Source organism: Oryza glaberrima, chromosome 8, assembly GCF_000147395.1.
Source record: "Oryza glaberrima chromosome 8, OglaRS2, whole genome shotgun sequence".
In the NCBI taxonomy this organism is placed as follows: Eukaryota; Viridiplantae; Streptophyta; class Magnoliopsida; order Poales; family Poaceae; genus Oryza; species Oryza glaberrima.
The window spans coordinates 16,599,236-16,623,338 of NC_068333.1; the positions used below are offsets into that span (position 1 = coordinate 16,599,236).

The 24,103-nt window shown below is 40.2% G+C and overlaps 1 protein-coding gene and 1 pseudogene across 1 annotated transcript; both read left to right on the plus strand.

Moving 5' to 3' along the window:
* The first annotated feature begins 4,414 nt into the window (after positions 1–4,414).
* LOC127782853 (ABC transporter A family member 7-like) lies at positions 4,415–9,740 on the plus strand. Its single transcript, XM_052310128.1, has 18 exons — positions 4,415–4,577; positions 4,670–5,054; positions 5,167–5,249; positions 5,354–5,498; positions 6,215–6,343; positions 6,431–6,555; positions 6,645–6,803; positions 6,887–7,049; positions 7,134–7,259; positions 7,332–7,415; positions 7,493–7,854; positions 7,955–8,155; positions 8,256–8,365; positions 8,462–8,546; positions 8,681–8,809; positions 8,890–8,995; positions 9,071–9,159; positions 9,268–9,740. The coding sequence occupies exons 1-18, from the start codon at positions 4,491–4,493 to the stop codon at positions 9,565–9,567; spliced, it is 2,868 nt and encodes a 955-aa protein (XP_052166088.1). The 5' UTR covers positions 4,415–4,490; the 3' UTR covers positions 9,568–9,740.
* Positions 9,741–12,648: 2,908 nt separating this feature from the next.
* Positions 12,649–19,587, plus strand: LOC127782854 (ABC transporter A family member 7-like; annotated as a pseudogene).
* The last annotated feature ends 4,516 nt before the right edge of the window (positions 19,588–24,103 follow it).

Sequence of the window (24,103 nt, forward strand, 5' to 3'; positions counted from 1 at the left end):
TCTTCGGTGTGTTTAGATCTTATGGTTCTCTCCACACTTAATGCTGCATCGGTTAGGTTCGGTCTATTAAGTAATGCCTTGAACCGTAATATCTAGCTCATCCTATGAATGCTAATAGAGATAGTATCGGAGTTTCCACCGATCTTACCTGGTTTAGCTATCTTGTTCCTTATATGGTTCTTGATCTTCTAAATCTGCCCTTTATATTAAGATCTCACTTGTTTGAAGTATATTGAGCTCTACTATCGGTCTGTTAGGGTATCCTGATACTTAGGTTGATCCATGTTTTATATTTTCATCCGTTTTGATATCTTAGTACGTATAAGGTGGTATCAGAGTACTAGCCGATACGCGTTAGGTTTGCTCTATCGGCTATGCTGTGAGCATATACAATCTCTACTTTGAAGTATCTTCAGAAATAAGTGATTTATACTGTCTCGGCATGTTGTCCGATCTATCGCAATCACTTGGTCTAAACGTATTTCGTTGGATAGATTGTATATCGTTGACATCTACAGCTGATCGAGTAGATCTAATAATTGCTACGCTTAATCTTCCCTCGCCAATCTAATACAAGTTACATCGGCTTGGTATTGAACGATATGTCATCGGCTATCGTTGATGGATTTAACTTTGTTCTTATTTGTTTCTTGTTGGTTGCAGAATCAAACCAACTGGCACGCTCAGAACCCGAAAGCAATTTCTTTGGACCTGCACTAGAGTTAATTAGCAGATCTCTCAGGCCAGTGCGGGTTTTCCGCATCAACAGGATCCTCTCCTCACTCACTGCCTCTCGGCGGCAGCGGCGGCCCACGGCGATTGTGGTGCGGCGGTGGAGGCGAGGCGCGGCGAGGCGGTGGCGGCGCGGCGACAACGACGACGGCGCGGTGCTGGAGGCAATGGATCCGGCGGGCGGCGGCCATCCCAGCACGGATCCGGCAGCCGGCCGCCCTCCCCCCGCCACGAATCGGCGCGGGATCCGGCTCCCCTCCCCTCCCCTCCCTTCCCTCCCCAGATCCGGCGGACGGGAGGGGCGTCGGCAGCATTGCGGCCGGAGGGGAGCGTGGACGGGAGGCCGGCGGGAGGCTGCGCCGACGGGCACTGATGACGATGAGGTGGGCGCGGAGGCCGGCGGGAGGCGGCGTTGACGGGTGCCGACGACGACGAGGCGGGCACGGAGGCCGGCGGGAGGCGGCACAGACGAGCGCCGACGACGACAAGGCGGTGCCGCCGTGCTGATCTAGGGTTTTCTTTGTTTTTGAAATTTTATTTTTTTCCGGATTTTTTGTTTTTCCTTGCGGACGACATAAGCACCCGCACGCGAAAATCGGATTTTTGCGTGCGAGTGCGCCACCCGCATTTCAGACACCTTGGGGCGTGCAGACCGCCCACCCGCACGCAAAAAACATTTGACCCGCACGGGAAAATGGGTATTGTAGTAGTGTATAGTAGGAAATTTGGTAATTAAAAATTTAATTACTAATATATGCCAAATATGGAGCCCAAAGTGTAGATAATGTGGCATGTTAGTACCAATTAATAGTTTTCTTAGGTCTATAAGAAGGTATTAAGTTACATCATTTTTAGTGTTAAATTTCTGGCATATCTGTATGTCAAATATATTAGGAATAGGCACCCAAAGGGGGTGTTTAGATCTAGGGGTATAAGGTTTTGGCGTGTCACATCGGGTATTATATAAGGTGTCACACGTGTGTTCGAGTACTAATTAAAAATCTAATTACAGTTCGTCAGTAAGCTGCGAGATAAATTTATTAAGCCTAATTAATCCGTCATTAGCAATTTTTTACTTTAGCACCACATTGTCAAATCATGGAGCAATTAGGCTTAAAAGATTCGTCTCACAAATTAGTCACAATCTATGCAATTAGTTATTTTTAGCCTATATTTAATACTTCATGCAGGTGTTCAAACGATCGATGTGACAAGGTGAAAAATTTTGGGGTTGGATCTAAACAGGACCAAAATGTACATCGTAAATTCTTTTTTTGTGAGGAAAATTTTCATTATTATTATTATAAGAATATATATAGAATGCTTATGTACCTTTGCTGCTGATTTTACATCATGATCTGCAAGGGGACAAACTCATATCTCTTCAACCACAGATTATCCAATACGTGTGACTTGTATGTACAAAATAATTGGGATCATAAATAATCCAAGTTTGAATTGCATGTGTGTGATGGTGATAGATTGTACATGTGCATGCTAGCTAGCTAGTAGTGCCACATATGTTGACAACTTTGCTGTTCTCAACGACGTTCGTTTTCATAATATGCTAATGGTCTTATCTTTTGACCACCAACGGCGATATTTACAACTAGCTATAAGAACTCAAGTGAAGTTTCGGAAATCGATTAATAATTACAATAAGCTCGATGTGGTCTCATGATAGTCACTTGAATTTTGGCATATGTATGTATGCGAGGGCACACCCATGTGCAGGGGCGGATTCAACGGGAGTGCAGAGGGGACTCGAGTCCCCCCTACACCCACAAGACCCATAGATATCCCCCGAGCACCCCCCCTTTCAATTTTTTCACCATAAATGATAAACTAAAGGTCCCTAAATGGCTGTAGGTTGAAGCAACTGTGTAATTGAGCCTCCCCCCCCCAATTTTATGCCATATTTGAAATTTTGAATTGAATTGTTACTAACGGTAGCGAAACAAATTCAACATGAAAATTCTTCAGCGCGTGATATAATATATAGTTTAGTTTTGACATGTCTACGTGCTTGAATTGTACTTGATCTGAACAATCAGATGCAAATTTTGTGAGTTGTGACCAAGTGTATTGTGATGGTGACTATATGGACTTTTTGTTTTTCTTGTGTGTAATATACTCCTACTTCGATCTTTTGCTTTGGGGCTATCATACCCTTTTTGATTACTAATCAACGCCAAGAGTTACTTGTTTCTTCTGCTTTTTTTTTTTGCGTGAAAAGCTACTTGTTTCTTGGTGTTTTCTGAAATTAAGCTCATCGCTTTTGACATTCTATCTACTATTCAAATAGATCAATTGAATTTTCCCCTCTAATTGTAAAACAATCATCTGTCCACTCCTAGAGATTCTGTTGTGCAATAAGCACACAGTACAATAGACAGCACAATTAGGAAAAAAAATATAATTACTAATACATGCCAAATTTGGCTATCTAAGTAGATAGTAATATGTTGCACCACGTTAAATTCAAGAGTTTTTTTAGGAGAAATTCTACAGTTCTTTTGCATTTCCAGCAGAAAAATTGGAACTAAGCTTGTATCACATTTTACACTAGGTGAAATAAAAAAAAATTACACTAGAATATGTGGTATAAAAATCACTCATCTTTTGTGTGTCTTCGAGGAAGTATTAATTGCGAGGTTTACGGTAGATATTTTTTTTGTTTGGACAATTTCTATTATTATTCTAAGTGTAATTTACTTTGTCTTCTAATCCCACATCATCTACAGGAGATAAACACTTTGCAACCACAGATGATCAATAGCCCAATCAATTTAATACTAAATCACTGTCTTAGTGCCCAAGGAAATGTTAAGCAAGTAACTAGTCCTACCCTTCCACAGATTATACAATATACGTGTGGACTTTTTGCAATCCACGTATATGGAATCCCATCATGCCGCAGGGCATCGTTTTTTCAACTTAAATAACAGAGTTGTTTAAAGAAATTCAACCTATACCACACACTTGAAGTCCATTGTCACTTTGTGAGGTACAAGTACAAGCCCCTTGTACGAAATCCTCCCCTCTCGCTCTACATGTTTGACTTTGACTTGGTTTGGATATTTCATTTGATTTGTCAAAGATTCTCTTCATGATAACATGGTTTAGATCATGCACGTTGCAATTAATTTCTCCTCTTCGATCTTGTTGTTCTTCAACGCGGATTTTGTTCTTTCTTCGCCTCGAATCCAAGCCTAGTAATTAGTGAATGCCAATAGTAAATTTATTTTATTACATAATGCTCGCCAAACCTAGGATGTGTTGTTTCTAACACTTAACACAGGTGGGAAATGCCAAAAATATTTTCTTATCAAACATGTTAAACATTCACCAAATAGCAACTCTTGATCATCAATTCGTCCTTAATAGTACATTGGCACTCATCCTAGTGATCCAAAAATATTTTCTTATCAAACATGATTAACCTTTTTCTTATTACCAAACATGCTAACGGTATTCAGATTTCAGGAGGCAGAGTGTACAGAACCGTGGGCTAACGGCCTCCCTGACGGAGGACAGTGACCCTAACGGCAAACAGATTTTGCATCCAACCCCCTCCCAACTTCTCTTTATTACAATACGGTCCCTCGCGGAGAGCGACCACCACCACCCCTCACGGCGGCGGCGTGACGACGCAGAATTGGCGGGAGCCAGTTGAAAATGGCGGCTATAAAGCCCGGAGACGAAGGTGATCGCCGGTGCAGCGTAGCTTCTCCCCCCCACCTCCTCCGACGACGACGATGGCCGACACCTCCTCCTCGTCGAGGGGCGCCGCCGGATTCGCCACGCAGGCCAATGCCCTCCTCCGCAAGAACCTCTGCTTCCAGGTCCCCCTCCTCCCTCTTTCTTTCTTGGCGCGTCTCCCCGATCTCGCAGGTTTTGGTTCGATTTCCTCACCGGTTTCTTTGCTCTGATGCAGAGGAGGAACATGAAGACGAACGCGTGCATCACGGTGTTCCCGGTGTTCCTGTGCGTGATCCTCGTGGTGCTCCAGGGGGTGATCAACCACGAGATCAACAAGCCCAAGTACCAGTGCGGCTGCGCCTGCGTGGACGCCGCGCCGGACGGGACCTGCCGGAGGACGGAGTGCGGCGTCGAGCACTCCACGCTGGACCAGGTGGGGAGCTGCCCGATTCAGAGCCCGACGCCATGGCCGGCCTTGGTCCAGGTTCCCCGCCCTGAGTCCCGGGCCGTCAGGATCGCCTCCCAGCCGTTCGACGGTTTGCCTGACCCGACCTGCAGGGACACAGGGTCTTGCCCTGCCTCTGTCCTCATCACCGGAATGAACCGCTCGCTTGCTCAAAGTATGTTCTTGTTTCCAAGGCATACTACAAGGGGGAAAAAAACTTCTGATTTGTAGTTCAATCTTTGGATCAAAAGTGTTCATTAATTTATCGATGCTTTTACTGTTGGCAGGTCTTTCAGGTGGACTGTTCCCTGCTGTGCCTCCCTCTCTGAATTTCACGGATTATCTTGACTCGTTCTCCAAGATTGTTGCTGTGAGTTTGTTCATGCCTAATGGCAGAATTGCTTGTACAGTCATCAGTCATGGTTACCATGTTCTCTAATGTGTGGAGCTCTTGATTGGATTTATTTGTTTTAGGGCTCAGACACGTGGACATGGACAACGCAGTTCATAGAGCCGGTATTTACCCCAGGGCATTCTTTATATGTGGTCCAACCTCAGTGTTCGTCCAATTTATCACGAACGATTTCTAACAAAGCTGGACCTGTACCCGTTCAACTCAGTAAGTTGCTTTTCTTTTCACAGTTGTTCATTCAGCTGCATCTTTGTTTGAAGGAAGCAGGTAGCAAAAACAGGGCAACTTGTTAGGCCTAACTTATTTAATTTATTATGTACTAGGAAGTAAAGGCATATGGTATACTGAATAAGTAGGTAATTATGATAAAATTATAAAAAAAAAAACCATTGCCATTTGGAATTACTACCTCAACACTGGTCACAGTTATATTCTGGGACCTGGTAATTGCACAGTATTCCTCGTCATTATCAATAGTCAGACTTAACGCCTGGTAAAAAGAGAAGTACTCGTACTGCGTTATTTGTCAATTATGCCCTCCAGTAAGAAATACAGGTTGTTTTGAAATGCTCTTTTGTAATATTATAGCTTTATCGTGTTTTATAAATATATTGCAACAGAAATTAGCGGTCAAAGATGCATTTTAGAGACTGTATATGTTCAAGACAACATGTATTTGGGACTGGGGGAGGAATTATTAAATAAGACACCAAAGCCATATTGGCATAAAGTTCTATAACATCATTTGACTATAAAAATCTAGATTTAAATATGTTTGATTAGCAAATGTTCTGTTGATGTTGAATTCCAGTGTTATACTTCGACAGTAAGACTAAAGTCTGTCAGTGTCCCTTCAATCTTTCATATATGTTTCCTACACCTGTGAAAATGTCCAAATCTGATATGCATTTCGCAATGTCCAGATATAGACTGCGTTCAAGGCTTATCATTATGGCGTGAAAGTGCATCACAAATTAATAATGAACTGTTTAGAGGTTATAGACAGCAAGGTGGAGGAAGTGGAGGACGAAAGACAAATGAATTTATTGCAGGTAATTTCATCTTCTGATCCCCTCAGAGAAAAGTGTTTGCCGCTATTGATTTCCTTTCCTTATGTCTAAGTTTGCTTTTCTCCAAAGGCTATGATTTTCTGAACACAAACAACAATGGTCTTGAGATAAACATTTGGTACAACTCTACATATAACAACAACACTGCATTTAACGTCATCTCATTGCTACGAGTTCCACGCTTGGTTAACACGGTACGTACACTGAACTTCCACTACCTCAAGTCTAACAATTTTCATATGCACTACAACTACTAATACAACTCATTCCATCTTTCCTATAGGCATCCAATGCATACATGAAATTTCTTAGAGGAAGTGGAGTGGAAATGCTGCTTGAATATGTTAAAGATATGCCAAAAGTAGGAACCAAACCAAAATTTGATCTCTCTTCTCTTCTTGGTGCTCTGTTCTTCACCTGGATCATTGAACTACTTTTTCCAGTGAGTATGAGATGCAACCTTTCTTAACTCTTACATAAGTTGCAGAGGATATCAAATTAGTTGGTAATTCATTTTGTTCCCAGGTTATCTTAACATATCTCGTGTACGAGAAGCAACAGAAGCTGAAAATTATGATGAAGATGCATGGCTTGAAGGATGAGCCTTACTGGATGATATCATATTCTTACTTCTTTGCTCTATCAGCTGTCTATATGATAGTGTTTGTGTTATTTGGATCCTTGATAGGTAATCAACTGGAAATTTCTTCAATCCATTGTATTTTTGCAAATAAATTTATCATGCTTACAAAATTAACTTTCTTCCTTACAGGTTTAAATTTCTTTAAAACAAATAACTACGGCATTCAGTTTGTTTTCTACTTCATCTACATAAATCTGCAGATCGCACTTGCATTTTTCATTGCGGCCTTCTTTTCTTCTGTAAAAACAGCCACAGGTTTGTAATTCAAATGCTCAACTTCCAAAGAAGACTCATGGATGACTAATTTGATAAATTTCTGTGCTGCAGTGGTTGGTTATATATATGTATTTGGTTCTGGCTTACTAGGGGCATTTCTTCTGAGGTTTTTTGTGGAGTCTACTAGTTTTCCGAGTAGGTTTCTTTTCTATTTATTTTAGCTATTTTTTTTATATCTTATGCATGACAAGCATTTTTTTCTCCATTCAAAGAGGGTTGGATAGTAGTCATGGAAATCATCCCTGGATTTTCGCTGTACCGAGGGTTATATGAGCTTGGTCAATATGCGTTCTCTGGAAATGCAATGGGAACAAATGGTATGGAGTGGACTAATCTGAGCGACTCTGAGAATGGAATGCGCATTGTCTTGATTATCATGGTTGTCGAATGGGCTATACTGCTCCCATTGGCATTTTATTTGGATAAAATCTCATCATTGGGTAGTGGAGCCCATAAAACACCCATGTTCTTCTTGAAACGTTTCAAAAATCGTGCTGTATCACTGCGGAGGAGCTTTGGGAGACAAGGGTCTAAAGTAGTAGTTGAAATGGACAACCCTGATGTGTCCCAAGAAGTAAGTTAATCCTGATTTTGTATATATGTTGAAATCGTGTTGTTGCATATTCTCAAATTGCATAAATGTTTCATTCCTGATTTTTCTAAATTGTATCCAGAGAGAGGTAGTCGAGCAACTTCTGCTGGAACCAAATGCAAACCAAGCAATCATATGCAACAACCTGAAGAAGGTTTACCATGGAAAGGATGGAAACCCGGACAAACTTGCAGTTCGAGGGTTGTCTCTTGCCCTTCCTAAAGGCCAATGTTTTGGTATGCTTGGCCCGAATGGAGCTGGGAAAACATCATTTATCAGCATGGTACAGTGGCAACAAGTAGCTCTTCAATTCTGACAAAAAAAATAGACAATCTTACACGATCCTTACTTGGCATATACTTTCCATGTTTTTTCCTCCATAGATGATTGGGCTCATTCCACCCACATCTGGCACAGCATTAGTCCATGGAATGGACATAAACACTGATATGGATAGCATCTACACAAATATGGGTGTATGCCCACAACACGAGTATGATTCTTGCTCTAAAACTAATTTATTTAGCACCATTTTTATGGTTGTCCATTGCAAAATATATTGTGGTTGCTAATGCTGCTTAAAATACAGCCTACTTTGGGAAACATTGACTGGAAAAGAGCATCTATTGTTTTATGGGAGATTAAAGAATCTTAAAGGCGCTGAATTAGAGAAGGTATAGTTATCTTCACACTCATCTCTTTATTTACCTTCACTGTAAATTGGTGTGTTAATTTCGTCTTGTGGTAACAATTCCAATATTACACATGAATATATCAATATTTGAACTGACAAATAGCATACTATCAGGCAGTTGATGACTCCCTGAAGAGTGTTAACCTGTTTCACGGTGGTGTTGGAAATAAGCAAGTGGGGAAGTACAGTGGTGGCATGAAACGAAGGCTTAGTGTCGCAATCTCATTGATTGGGGACCCCAAGGTACTATAATATGATTTATGTGTGTTGATTTTCAACTGCACATAATACAATGGAATGTGCAACTGAAAAAGTTCTTTTAGGTTGTTTTCATGGATGAGCCTAGCACTGGACTAGATCCAGCATCAAGAAATAACTTGTGGAATGTTGTGAAGGAGGCAAAGAAAAATCGTGCTATCATTCTTACAAGTAATGAGCTTTTCTGACCTTCTTTAAATTGTCTATATGAATAATAATGGATAATCCAGTATGTTTTTTTTTCAGCACATTCAATGGAAGAGGCAGAGGTGCTATGTGATAGACTCGGTATTTTTGTAGATGGTGGTTTTCAATGCCTTGGGAATCCAAAGGAGGTAATTTACATAGTTACCTGCAAAAACAAATAAATACACTTTATGTAACATGCCTATTATGAACATTTGTTAATATCTGAATATTTGGATTGCGTTCTGTTTTGGCAGCTGAAAGCTAGATATGGTGGCACATATGTGTTCACAATGACAACATCTTCAGAACATGAACAGGAGGTCAAACAGCTGGTTCAGCATTTGTCACCAAGTGCAAACAGAATATATCACATATCAGGAACGCAGAAATTTGAGCTGCCAAAACAGGAGGTGAAGATAGCAGACGTTTTCCATGCAGTTGAGAGGGCAAAAAGACAGTTCAGCATACACGCTTGGGGTCTCGTCGACACCACCTTGGAGGATGTCTTCATCAAGGTTGCCAAAGGAGCACAAGGAGTCAATGTGATCGCGTAAATAATATTATGGATCGATAGGTGGTTATTCTTTTCCTTCTATAGGATCATGTGTTGTATATAGTTGTTTGAATTATGTGCTAACCTTTACTTAGCATTGTGATTGAGTTGTTCATGTAGTATGGTAAAGTTGTATATTTAGCAACTATGGAATTCATATTGTGATGTATAACACCAATTAGTAGAAAGTCGATTTTTACTAGAACCAGCTGAGCAGAATGTGCATATTTAAAACTATATCGATTTTTTTCCTGCTAACAGAAAACTATATGTGATTTTGTTTTATTTAGTAAAATGTTGAAAACAATGTTAAGAAAGCATTACCTAGTCCCTACTTGTATCTTTCTTTGATTCATTATCCTTCAATGACATCCTGAATAATACATTAATATGAATCTCTTTTTTTTTGCGAAGATACATTAATATGAATCTGAAGCTTCTGAGAACTAAAATGAGGCCACTCATTCTGATTTTATACTGCTATAGTTACCAATGCTCATTTTATTGTGGGAGCATTGGAATTCTAAAAAAAACTAGAGTATTATTATATATGGAATAGGATAGATCATGGATTCAGACCTCTTCTCATACTAACCTCTTCTCAAATAAGGTCTTATTTTTATCAATCTTTTGAATTTTGACCAGTAATTATAGGGTCGCCGTAACTGAAATTGCAAGCAAAACAGCATTGGGTACTGATCTATCTAAGTAATTTATTTGATTGGGGATTTCAGATGCTATAATCTTGTGCAGCTACCACATGAAGCGTATTTGTTTGTTGTTTAATGCGTTGGTTCCAACCACGAGAATAAACTATTACCATTAGTCAAATACCCGTTTCAGGTTACAAGACGTTTTGACTTTGCTCAAAGTCAAACTGTTTCAAATTTAACTAAGTTTGTAGAACAAAATAATAACATTTTCAACCCAAGAAAAATTAATTATGAAAATATATTCAATTATTGATTTAATGAAACTAATTTGGTATTATAAATATTACTATATTTGTCTATAAATCTAGTCAAACTTGTAGTTTAACTTTGATCAAAGTCAAAACGTCTTATCTTGGTGTTAAAAAATAAGAATCTGAAGATTTTGTTTTTAGGAGTCCTTGGAGGAAAAGCATCTACAGTCATCTGCTCTGTTTGAATTTCTAATAGTCCAGGACTTACAGAAGTCACACAATATATGTTATCTTAAAATGCATCATAAGATTTTTGGCTGTAAAAACTAAAATCTAAATTCACATGGAACGAGTACAAGTCATATCACCCTCATATTGATACTCCCTACGTTTCAAAATACTTCTCATTTTAGATTTGTCCTAAATCAAACATTTCTACTTTTGAGCATTAATTTCTATAAATCTATGTAGTTTAACAATATGTGAATTATATATTATGAAAGTATTTTTTTATGATGGATATATTAAAATATAAATCTTATGATGTTAAACTATATAAGTTTAGAGGAATTGATGTTTGACCTAGGAGAAACCTAGAACAGCAAGTAATTTGAAACGTAGGAGATATAAGAGTCCTCAGACATCTGTCAACTGTTTTGCTTAGGGCATTCCCAGTGTCCATAGCATTAAATAAGTTGTCACCTAGGACAAAAAAATGATATGGCAAGTGAATAAATGAGGAAAGAGAAGGAAACCATGTCTTGCATGAGACATGGTTCCTACACAATATCCAAGACATCATGTGAGTTAAGTAACATTAAATTGAAGTATAGAATAGTGGTGTTTGCATTGGAAGAGTAGTGTCTAGTACTAGTTTCTTGATGATGTGGAGTTTATGGAAACCATATCTAGTGTTATGGTGGTTGGGACTGCCCTTACTATGTCATGCTGTAAACAAAAGTCAATTTGCTGGAATCGAAGGGAGGTTACTCTAACTTCTAAACTAAGATACTGTCAATTTGCTTATGTTGGTAACTGTGCTTTCCTTTGATCCATCTTTGAATTTACCAGCACCAAGGATGATTTGATCACTCTACAGTACTGATACGGTGATACCTTTCGTTCACATGAAGCTATCACATTACTGACAAACCCAAGGTAAGTAGTACTCAAGAACCTAAACCTATCTGCTTATATCATTTAATACCATTCTTTCTTCCTACCAATGAGATCAGTGTGGAGATGGGCAGCATCAGTCTTCGTACCAATGAAAACTCTTGCTTAACAGAGCATCAGAGGGCAAATAGAATAACAAGGGGACAAAAAAAATGGAAGCATGAACTGATGATAATCTAAATTCCTTGAACGATGAGTCAAGAGAAGTTACTGCAACCACAAGATTTAGTCCATTTGGTAGTACCGTTTTAGAAGCGATGAACACAAGGCTTGTCTTATTCCATCAATCCCTGTCCCTCTCTTCTTGATGTCTCAGCTACTAGCTACCATGAGTTCAGAACTTCAGATAACTCCCAAGTCCCAAACTGAACTCCAAAACAAGAAAGGTGGCTAGCAAACTGAATTCAGAGAAGGGACTTCTGCACTGTGACAATGCTCTGAACTCTGAAGAATTTAGGACCAGTCACTAATTAACTATATATATATATATATATATATATATATATATATATATATATATATATATATATATATTAATTATATATATGTCACTCCTTGCTAGACACATGGATCAAATCCCAATGCAGCCATGCCATTGTCAATCTCTCTGCTCTCCTCATGTAACTGATGAAGCAAAACTTCAGTTACTGCGAAGCTTGAGTTAAACAATTAAAATGCAAGCGTAACACCCGCCATAGTTAAGGGACGATGACGCAGCTTTTCTTGGAGTGAGATCAGAGTGCTGCCATGGAAGGAGTGAAGCTTCATCTGCAATCCTCCGCTGATCTCTCCCTGTCCGGCGCCTGATGCCCCGGCGGCAACCGACGCGTGATTCTCACGGCGCCGCGCCGTGGTGATCAGCTGGTCGGTTTGAGCTGAGTCAACTGCAAATCTGCAAACCGTTGCTGATTTGCTATATATGCGATCGAGCTTGCTGATCGATCGATCGTTGTGTTGTTGCGTCGAGTTTGATCTGTCAGAGCTCGGAGAAGCTTTGCTCCAATGGCGGCGGCAGGTTCTTGCCGCGTGCGACGACGGCTTGCGAGGTTCTTCAGGCAGGTCCACGCGCTCCTCCTCAAGAACCTCTCTTTCCAGGTAGGTGATGGTGATGCAAATGCTGTTTCATCCATCCACGAATCCGGTTCTTGAAATCGATTTCAAACTTGTTCTTGGATGAAGATAATGTTTGATTCTTGAGATGTTACTATCAAGAAAACTTGCTGATTTTTATTTTTCTTGCGTGTTGTTGGATGACCTTATATATGGGCGATGACGATGGCAGAGGAGGAACGCCAAGGCGAACGCGGCGATCGCGGCGTTCCCGGCGCTGCTGTGCGTGCTGCTCGTCGCGATACAGGCCGTCATCGACGGCGAGCTGGACCGGCCGCCGTTCCGGTGCGGCTGCGCCTGCGTGCGCCGCGACGGTGGCCGCGCGGGCGCGGGCGCGTGCGCGGCGACGGAGTGCGGCGTGCAGCACTCCACGGCCACGCAGGCGCTCAGCTGCGCCGTGCCGGCACCGCCGAGGTGGCCGGCGGTGACACAGGTCCCGGACACGCCGTACCGCGCGCTGACGCCCTTGCACCCGGCGAGGTGTCGCAGCGACGGTGGCGGCGGCGCGTCGGAGGAGCCGTGCCCGGTCGCCGTGCTCACCACCGGCCAGAACCGCCGGCTGACTGAAGGTGCATGCAAACCAGCAAATGTAGTACTCCCTCCATTTCAAAATATTTGACGCCGTTGACTTTTTAGCATATGTTTGACCGTTTGTCTTATTCAAAAAATTTAAGTAATTATTAATTCTTTTTCTATCATTTGATTCATTGTTAAATATATTTTTATGTAGGTATATAATTTTACATATTTCACAAAAGTTTTTGAATAAGACGAACGGTCAAACATGTGCTAAAAAGTCAATAGTGTCAAACATTTCAGAACGGAGGGAATATATTTTTATGTTGTTCATGTAGCTCCTCTGCATTTTTTTCTTTCGATTTTTTAAATTTGTTTTTTCTTTATTATATGAAAGACGCACCCTGTAACGAATAATCTGACATTATGCCATTGTCATAAGTTGGTTTCACCCAAATGCCACTGTCAAAAAGAGATTCGATAAAATGCCACTATCAATATATGGCTACACACTAGAATATTATATGGGACCAAATTACCCTCCATTCTTCTCCCTCTTTCAGCTAGTCCAAACATTTCCCCTTACATGACAAGAGAGAAGGAGAGAGAGAGGAGAGCAGATCGGCGATGGGACCAAATGCCGGTGGGCCAACAGCTAGAGGGAGAGGTAGAGTCGGTGAGGCCCAAAGTCGGCGAGATAGGGCACTAACCGTTAGCAAGAAAGCAGAGGCCACGTCATCGGCACTCGGTGTGCACGACAAGGTGACCTGCACTGGAGTCGATGGCGAACCTAGTCGAGGCAATGCTTGATGTAGGCCATCCTTCACGAGCCGCTCATGCGTAGTGACGAGAAGAGAGGGGTCGCACTCAACTCCCTGCCACGATAGCCAGAGCTTGCCTAGGTGGCGCCATTGTCCCCGGTGTAGAGGGAGGAGGCAGCGATGGCCGAAGCCCGCCGAGGCGCCGCTGGTAATCCCTAGTGGAGAGGGAGGAGAAGGTGGAGGTGGCGATGGCCGGAGACCACCGGGGCACCGCCGCTATCCCCAATGGAGAGGGAGGAGGAGGAGGAGGCGATGGCCATAGCACGCCGGGCCGCTGCCACTATCCTCGGTGGAGAGGGAATGGAGCTATGGATGGATGAAGAAGAGGAGTGGAGGGGTAATTTGGTCCCAAATAGTATTCTAGCGAGTAGGCATGAGTTGATAATGGCATTTTATCGAATCCCTTTTGGAGAATGGTATTTGGGCAAAACCCACTTGTGACAATGGCATAATGTCAAATTTCACACGTAGGAAGCAGATCCTCTGACAGTTGAGTCACTAACATGTGAGTCTCACTTTACTATAGCTCACAAGTCAGTGGCTCAATTACACATGCAGTTAAGCCAGAGGATCATTTTCCTTACAAACACCACTACGCACACACATCACACGCGTTTTGCTGCAACTTTTGCTTTTGCTTTTGTTGTTGTGAATGGAACTTTTTTTTTTTGCCAGGCCTTGGAAGGGGATTTTTCCCAGATGTCCCTCCTTCATACTATTTTGGTGTGCCCAATTCCAACAATTCATCTTATATTGATGAGTTATCAAAAATAGTCCCTGTGAGTTGAATATTTGAAATTTTGAGTGATCAGTGGCGTTTTACGCAAAAGATTCGATACTTTTTTAACTCTGATTTGTGATGGAAAGGGTGATACCGAATATTTCTTCTTCCAGGGTACAAGCACATTACCAGCGCATGTATTGTTCATAGAACCAGGATTTGTGCCCAATAGTACCCTATATGTGATTCAAAGAAAATGTATATGGGATTCGCACAATACTTCTGGAAGTTCTGACGATGCGATGCCAATTCAACTTGGTAAAAGATTGTTTGTTTCTTGCTTGTATGAAGTCGTAGCAACTAGCATGAAATGTTTTCAACCATGAATTACTTGTGCATTTGTGCACTCCTTTTTATTTTAATTGTAATAGATGTGAAGTGCGTTCAAGGTTTATCACTGTGGTGCCGGAATTCAGCGGGGATGAATGACCATTTTTATAAGGGTTATAAGGGTGGGAATAAGAGGAGGACATCGAACGAATATCTTGCTGGTACTTTAATTTAGTTTTCCTTGCAACTGTGCTACTAAAGTAGCAGTTCAGTTTTTTTTTGGCGGGTTGAACAACTAACTTATTTTAAGGTCCATTTTTGCAGGCTATGATTTTCTTGATACAAGCAAGAGGAGGTTTCATGTGTATGTCTCATACAACTCTACCTTCAGCAGGGACAATGGACACCATCCCATGACAGTTTTGCGTGTTGCACGGTTGGTTAATATGGTACTTAACTTTCACTTTTAGGTAGAGGAATACTCCATTGAATATTAAAGGGCATTTATCTGAACTAAAGAAATATCAATCATTATATAGTAAGAACCGGAAAACATGATTTTTACCATTTCGCTTAATGAAAAATGGGGATACCCGCATTCAAAAAATATATGGTAAGAACTAGAAATGGAAGTGCTACATAAAAGGCATGGTGCCCTCCTGTACTGTTCCATCAAAACAAGGCTACTGTAGCAAAAACAGCACATCTTCTAGAACAGCACTTCATGGTTCTTGTCATTTGTGTTGTTTTTGTTGCCCAGATGGATATATGTGCCAATTTTTTTCAGAGTCCTTTCCTAAAAATGAGTTCATCTGTTATAGGTCCTAAATAACTTAGTATTATCACTACTGTTATGCATTTTCATCAGGCATCCACCACATATCTGAAGTTTCTTCGAGGACCTAATGTAGAAATGCGCCTGGAATATTTGAAAGAAATGCCAAAAGCTGCAATGAAAATCAGGCTAGACCTTACCACACTCCTTGATGCACTATTCTTTACATGGACAGTTCAACTCCTCCTTCCAGTGAGTTAACTTTATCGCGTCCCACAATCGATCTCTTATCAAAGCTATCTTGGATTCATACATAAGTTACTTACCAATTTATTTCAATGGTTTTTTCAGGTAATGTTGACATATCTTGTTTATGAGAAGCAGCACAATTTAAGACTGATGATGAAGATGCATGGGCTAAAGGATGGACCTTATTGGATGATATCTCACGCCTATTTCTTGTCCCTTTCAGCAGCTTACATGATGTTCTTCGTGATGTTTGGGTCCCTTATAGGTACTGTGCTAGTTAACTACAGAGTATGGAAAATGAGAATTTAACACATTCGAGTAAGCTTCGAAATCACTGAGAGAACTCTTTTTGGTATTGCAGGGCTAGATATCTTCAGATTAAATAGCTACAGCATACAATTTGTATTCTATTTTCTATATATCAACCTTCAGATCGTGCTCGCCTTTCTGCTTGCGTCTTTCTTTTCGTCTGTCAAGACTGCTAGCGGTTAGTAAAATTCAAACCTTCTGTTCTGTTCATTCTGTAGCTCTTCAAATGACCTCTTTTCTGTGTTTCAGTAATTAGTTACATTTATGTCTTTGGATCAAGCCTTCTTGGAGAAGCACTTCTACAATTGTTCATTGAAGATATTACATTCCCAAGTAAGTATGAGCACTTCTGCAATTGTTCCTATGTAAGTTTTTTCACAGGAATTATTCTGAATATATTTATTGGATACTCATCAAGAACTACCATTCTACCTGTTTATTAGGACAATGGCTTGTGACAATGGAGCTTGTTCCCGGGTTCGCCCTCTACCGAGGATTTTACGAGCTCGCAGAGTATGCATTTTCAGGAAGGCAAATGGGAAAGCCTGGAATGCAATGGAGGGACTTGAATGACCCCATCAATGGGATGAAAGATGTTTTGCTTCTAATGTCTATAGAATGGATACTTCTGCTTCCTGTGGCATTTTTACTGGATCATAGACCTACATGGCATCCACTGTTCCTCTTTGGGTTTATGTCAACAAAGCACTCTTCACCAACACTGATACCAGACAAAGTGAAACAGAGGTCCAGAAAGGTGTTTGCTGATATGGCAAAACCTGATGTTTTCCTTGAGGTTAGTTAAGCATACATCCGAATAGGATCAGGATCACCTACCTTCAAAGTCACGTGATTTTGTCACTGACATGTGGGACAAAGGCACGGTGATTTCGAAGGTAGAGGATCTCAATCCATCTGAATGGCCGTGCTTCTTTTTTTTTTATCTGCAATAGGTGTGATTAAATACACGTCCATAGAAGTTAATAGATGGCGTTTTCCAAGATAGAAGGTATAATGAAGTAATGCAGAACTATAATATGCAACAAGGATACTGTCATAAATTGTTGTTCAAAATTCTACTTTTCAGCGCAAGGTGGTGAAAAAATTGCTGAAGGAAATGGACATGAGGAATATGATCATATGCCATAACCTGAAGAAGGTGTACCCTGGAAAGAATGGAAACCCTGATAAGCTTGCTGTTAAAGGATTGTCGCTTGCTTTGCGCAAAGGACAGTGTTTCGGAATGCTTGGTCCCAATGGGGCAGGGAAGACATCCTTCATCAACATGGTGAATATTTCACTATATTCTTGTGCTTATTATGATGTTTTGTCAAAATAGAATTTACGAAATCATTACTACTTATTTATGATATCTGCTTCATCAACACTTCAAAATAGCTCTCATTTTTCACATGAATCAAGCAGTAATTAAGTTTATCCATTTTTCCTAGTAGTGCAATAACATGAAAAAACCAATAACAAATACACCTTTGGACCAATTTATCTTTGCAGATGATTGGACTTGTGGCGCCAACTTATGGAACTGCCTACATACATGGGATGGATTTGAGGAGAGATATGAATGAAATATATGCAAACATTGGTGTATGTCCACAGCACGAGTATGATCGCAAGTGGCTAGTTCTTGCATTTGTTCTGAAGATGGTTTTGTTAGTGATATCATTGCCAACAAAAATGAAATTGTTCAATGTGTGTGCAGTTTGCTTTGGGAAACTCTGACAGGAAGAGAGCATCTAATGTTCTATGGACGACTGAAGAATCTCACAGGTGCTGCTCTACTGAAGGTAGTTTAATTGAAGCCATGAAAAAAAAAGGAAATAACATGTAAAATTACAGCACTAGCTTTATACAGTCAAACTGAGAGTTTCAAATCTCATACTATACTTCTTACAAGTAAAATTGCAAATGTCACTCCATTTGTAGTACTACACATGACATTGGAAACAATTCTAGTGTTTGATCATCAGATTTTTTTTTCTTGATTCCAGGCAGTGGATGAATCCCTGAAGAGTGTAAATCTGTTCCACAGCGGTTTCGGCGACAAATCGGTGAACAAGTACAGTGGTGGCATGAAAAGAAGGCTTAGTGTCGCCATCGCACTGATTGGCAACCCAAAGGTAGTAAATTTACCATGAACTGTTCTTCATTCCCTTCCACACATTTCTGAAAAAACTTCAGCTGTAACTATCTCTCATTGATTCCATTGATGTTGAACAGGTTGTTTACATGGACGAACCGAGCACCGGATTGGACACGACATCGAGGAGCAATCTCTGGAATGTCATTAAGAGAGCAAAGAAGAACTGTACCATCATTCTCACCAGTAATTAATTACTCCTCCTCTTGGTTAATTTTTTCTTTCCAGCTATACATGCAAACTGCAATAGTATTTGTGACTAATTAACAACTAGAACTGAATTTATATACATGAACACTGAACATTTCAGCACATTCCATGGAGGAGGCTGAGGAGCTCTGCGACCGCGTCGGCATCTTCGTCGACGGCAATTTCCAGTGCCTCGGAACTCCAAAGGAGGTAACGAAATTCGAACACATCAAAAATTCAGTAAAAATAAATGCAGAATTAATTCATCTCAAAGTTTGAGTTTCTTTTAATTTGCCGGCTATTTAGTAATAAGTACATTGATTGATTGATTGATTGATTGATGTTGCAGCTGAAGGCGAGGTACGGCGGCGTGCGGGCGCTGACGATAACGACGGCGGCGGGGCACGAGGAGGCGGTGGAGCGCGCGGTGGCGCGGCGGTGCCCCGGCGCGGCGAAGGTGTACGGCGTGGGCGGGACGCAGCGGTTCGAGGTGCCCCGGCGAGGGGCGCGGCTGGACGGCGTGCTGGGCGCGGTGGAGGCGGCGCGGCGGGCGGCGCCGGTAGTGGCGTGGGGGGTGGCGGACGCGACGCTGGAGGACGTGTTCGTCCGGGTCGCCATGGACGCGCGCGCCGCCGCCCACGTCCTCTCGTGAGCTTGCTTAGTACTAGCTTTTTAGCTAATCTAGCGGCGATCGAGTGGCCGTAGCTTAGCCAGCGGATGGGCGATGGATTGGTGGGGGTGGATGCTAAATTTCCGCTGTTTCCTAGGGTGACATTTGCAAGTTTTACAAAACTGACATTTGCCCTATTTGTTTAGGCTTATAAGCCAACTTATAAGTCGAAAAGTCTTAACCAAAACAAACAAGCAGCTTTTTCATTTGGCTTTTTTGAAGCCATAAGCCACTCTAACACTATTAAGCCAAAAGCTAGGTTGGAGAAGCTTTTTTGGCTTATATGAAATAGATGTATGACTCCACCACTAAACTTAGGACATTAAATCCACTGGCTTATAAATCATATAAGCCAATAAGCTGACTTAAAAGTCTAGGCCAATAAACCTAAGACTAAACAAAGAGGGCCATAATTAAATTGGGTTTGGGGGCAGTCGCATTTATCCGCTACTCACTTCATTTTATAAATTTTATATTATAATAATAATTTATTAACTCCATTTCATTTTATATTATAAGACGTTATTAACTCCTAAGTTACTATATGAAAATATCCATACGTGCAAGAGGGTATAATAATATCAGATAATATAAATTATTATATTGACTTTAATTAACAATGTGTTATTTTCTTTTAACTCTAAACTTCAACTTTCTCGTCATATATTTCAACTTTCTCGTCATATATTAGTACACTTTTCAAAATATTAAATGTATGCATGAAAAAAATTTATATAAAAGTTATTTAAAAATCAAATAAATTTATTTTTCATGTTTAAAATACTTAATACTCTTTTCATCCCATAACATAGATGATTTTTTCCCTTCAAATTTGTTTGTAAAATATAAAGCACTGTTTAGATCCCAGGCAAAAATTTTACACCATGTCACATCGAATGTTTGGAGACATGCATTAAGTATTAAATATAGATGAAAAAATAACTAATTACACAGATTGCGTGTAAATTGCGAGACGAATCTTTTAAGCTTAATTGGGTCATGATTTAACAATGTGGTGCTACAGTAAATATTTGCTAATGACGGATTAATTAGGCTTAATAAATTTGTCTCGTAGTTTACATACAGATCCTGTAATTTATTTTGTTATTAGACTATGTTTAATACTTCAAATGTATATCCGTATATCTGATGTGACACGCCAAAACTTTACACCATGATCTAAACAAAAGGATCCTAAGCCGGTACCTCTATATTCTCCACCTACCAATTTTTGTAGTATTTTATTCTATCACTATTCACTTTTGTACTAATTTATTCTCTCACCTACGTTTTGTACTATTTTTTTCACCCATCATTTATTTCCTATCACATGTCCTTTTGCTACTTTCTTAGGTTAAAAGAAGGTATAATCCTTTGTATAATAAGACAAATGAGTATTTAATTAATCATATGCTAATAATATTTCTAGTTAGGTGTGCCCTGAAACGAACTAGCCCTAAAATAACTGTTGTGTTTAGTTTACATTAAAATTGAAAGTTTGGTTGAAATTGGAACGATGTGACGGAAAAGTTGGAAGTTTACGTGTGTAGAAAAGTTTTGATGTGATGGAAAAATTGAAAGTTTGAAGAAAAACTTTGGAACTAAACATGGCGTAAATAGACTATTCGGTCAATATGTTATAAAGCAAATTGAGTACAACCACTTCATAGTCAGTGTCACGTTGGTTAACAAAATTGGGACTCACAGGGAAGAGCGTTGAGAGAGTAGGCGACTGATATGTAAGTCTTCACTTACCAGATTTGTGATTATGATGTATTCACGTCCACTACCACTGATTAGGCTAAGTTCGGGAGGTGAGTGAGGTTGGGAACACCTCCGCACACGTAAAATATAGCCAATGTATTTTCTTATGATTAATTAAATATTATTAACATTCTTTTAAAAAAATAGATTAATATAATTTTTAAAGCAAGTTTTATATATACTTTTTTTGAAAAAAAATATACCGTTTAGTAGTTTGAAAAGCGTGCGCGTAGAAAAGGAGAGATGAGCTAGAAAAGTTGGGAAAAGAACTCAACCTTAATAGATGTTTTCGTTTATTCCGATAACACGTGTAATGCAAATAAGTAAAAACTATAGCGTCCTGAGATTCTTTATGGATATAGGCCTTGTTTAGTTGGGAAATTTTTTTGTTTGGTTGTTATATCGGATATACGAACCACATTTAAAATATTTCAAATGTAGTTTAATACTTACAGATTCCGTCTGGAAACGGCGAGATGAATTTATTAAGCCTTATTAATCCGTCATTAGCAAATGTTTATTGTAGCACCACGTTATTAAATCATAGTATAATTAGACTAAAAAGATTCGTCTCACAATTTACACACGATTTGTGTAATTATTTTTTACCTACATTTAATACTATATATATGTTAAATATTCAACGTGACAGCGTGAAAATTTTTGTTCTGGGAACTATGGCCCTAGGCCGGATTTTTGGAGACGGAGTGGCCACCGACCGGCCACGCCTCTTCTGCCAATCCGTCGGACACGGCATGCACGAGCGCCCAGTAGTGGAAACTGTAAAGGGGAAGTTCCCTGCACGCAGATGCACGGAGGAACAAACAGAGGAAGTCTGGAAATTCAGGGTGAAATTCGGCCCAAATTTCCAGGTTTCGTTTTTAGGAAACATAGACTCTCTCTATATTGATAATACTCGTTATTTTGGACAAGAACACAGTCTCCAAAAGCCAACTTTGGCTATTATTTTTTATTATAATATGTATAAAAATATTAACAAATATACGATTTTATTAAAGTATTTTTAAGACTAATCTATACATATACATATAGTCACCATATTTGAAAGACAAATATTTTAAAAAGATTCATAATCAAAATTCTAAAGTTTGACCTCACCCTTATCTAAAACGACAAGTATTATCAGCCCGGAGGGAATACTAGTATACTAAATTTCCGTGTATATTTATCAAGGTTTTAAATAGCGGGCTAGCCGCTATAGATACAGCTAAAGCATTTAGCGGTTTTGTAAAATATGAGAAAAAATTCAAAAATTTGACAAAATTTGAGCTAAAAATTGACATATCACTTATTTCATTGCACATAGAGTTCATCACCAATTCATACTTTATAAGTTCATAGTTCCTAACTCATACAGTCAAACTTTTTTTTATAATGGAATGAAACATCCCGGCCTTTGCTCAAAAGAGCTACAGGCAATTATTACAATCTAGCACTCTAAAATAGTGTAGTCCAAAATAAAGCGAAACACACCAAACCAAAATAGAAGAAAACCAAACAGGACAAGGAGAACATTATTCCAGTCTATTGGTGAATCTTCATCCATAATTGGCAAAAAGTTACATAACCGACATTTCAAGCTTACGACATGCAACAATCAGGAACTCCACATCTTCATTACACTTTTGTAATTGTGTCCACTGCCGGAGCCAATATGTTGCCCTGAAAATTACCTACATATAGGAAACAGATGGTGATTTATCAAAAACCCTATCATTCCTGCTCAACCATAGAGCCCAACACAAGACAGAGGCTCCAATAAGTATTAGTTTACTCTTTTCTTTTCAACCCCCAGAAGCCAACCATCAAAAATATCAGATATGCTACTAAGAAGGTGTAATCCAAAAGAGAACTGAACTGCTCTCCAAATAAACTTTGCATATTGGCACTCCATAAATAAATGTTGAATAGTCTCATTTTTCATACAGAAACAACATTTTAGACTACCATTCCAATTCCGTCTTGCCAAATCATCCTTGGTTAACACCACCCCTTTAAGCAAGTACCACATAAAGATCTTGATCTTAAGTGGCAACTTAAGTTTCCAAATAATCTTATTTCTGTCAATGTAACCATTATTAATTAGAGCTAAGTGCATTGACCTAACAGAGAACCGACCATTCTGATGATAACTCCATCTAAAACAATCAGAAGAGTTATTCAACTGGATATGAACAATAGAAGCACACAATTCATGCCAATATGTTAGATTCTGACCAACTAAAGCTCTCCTAAACTTTTATAGTTCATACTAGAACAAACATATACATGGCACTTGAACATACCTGCTGCTCGTCGTTGGGAAGAAGACAAGAAGCAGCAGGATTGGTGCAGGGGACAGGGAGGAATGGTCATCGTTCGTCGTTGGGAAGAAGCAGCAGCCCCCACCTCCGCCGGCAGAAGCTGCAGCCTCCGCCGCTGCCGGGAGCCGGGAGAAGCACCGCCGCAGCAGGGAGTCGCCGTTGCCTGAGAAGCACCGCTGCGGCTTGGGGGTAGGAGTCGCTGCTACTGCTTGGGGGCAAGAGCCGCTGCCGTCGCTGGTCGCAATAGCCCTGCCGTCGCCGGTCACAATTGCTGCCCCCGCAGCCACTCTATGTCACATCCGCCGGGAGAAGTGGAGACTGCACGGGCGGGGAATGGGGATGGAGGATTTAGGGTTTAGGTATGGTGTTTGGTCCTTGTGGGCTTCACAGGCACACATGTCAAAAGCCCATTTTCATTTTAACTCTTTAGGCACTGCTAAGTGCAGCTAAATTCCGGTGTTTTAGCGACTATCTCCGGCTAAATGTAGCTATTAGCGGCCGATAAACTGTACCGTCAAACT

What these genes read in the sequence shown, in the direction of transcription:
- LOC127782853 (XM_052310128.1), top strand. Translation starts at nt 4,491, where the DNA reads ATGGCCGACACCTCCTCCTCGTCGAGGGGCGCCGCCGGATTCGCCACG. An exon ending in GACAAATGAATTTATTGCAG is followed by an intron (nt 6,344 to 6,430) that starts GTAATTTCATCT and finishes TTTTCTCCAAAG; the next exon opens with GCTATGATTTTCTGAACACA. An exon ending in TCGTGCTATCATTCTTACAA is followed by an intron (nt 8,996 to 9,070) that starts GTAATGAGCTTT and finishes TTTTTTTTTCAG; the next exon opens with CACATTCAATGGAAGAGGCA.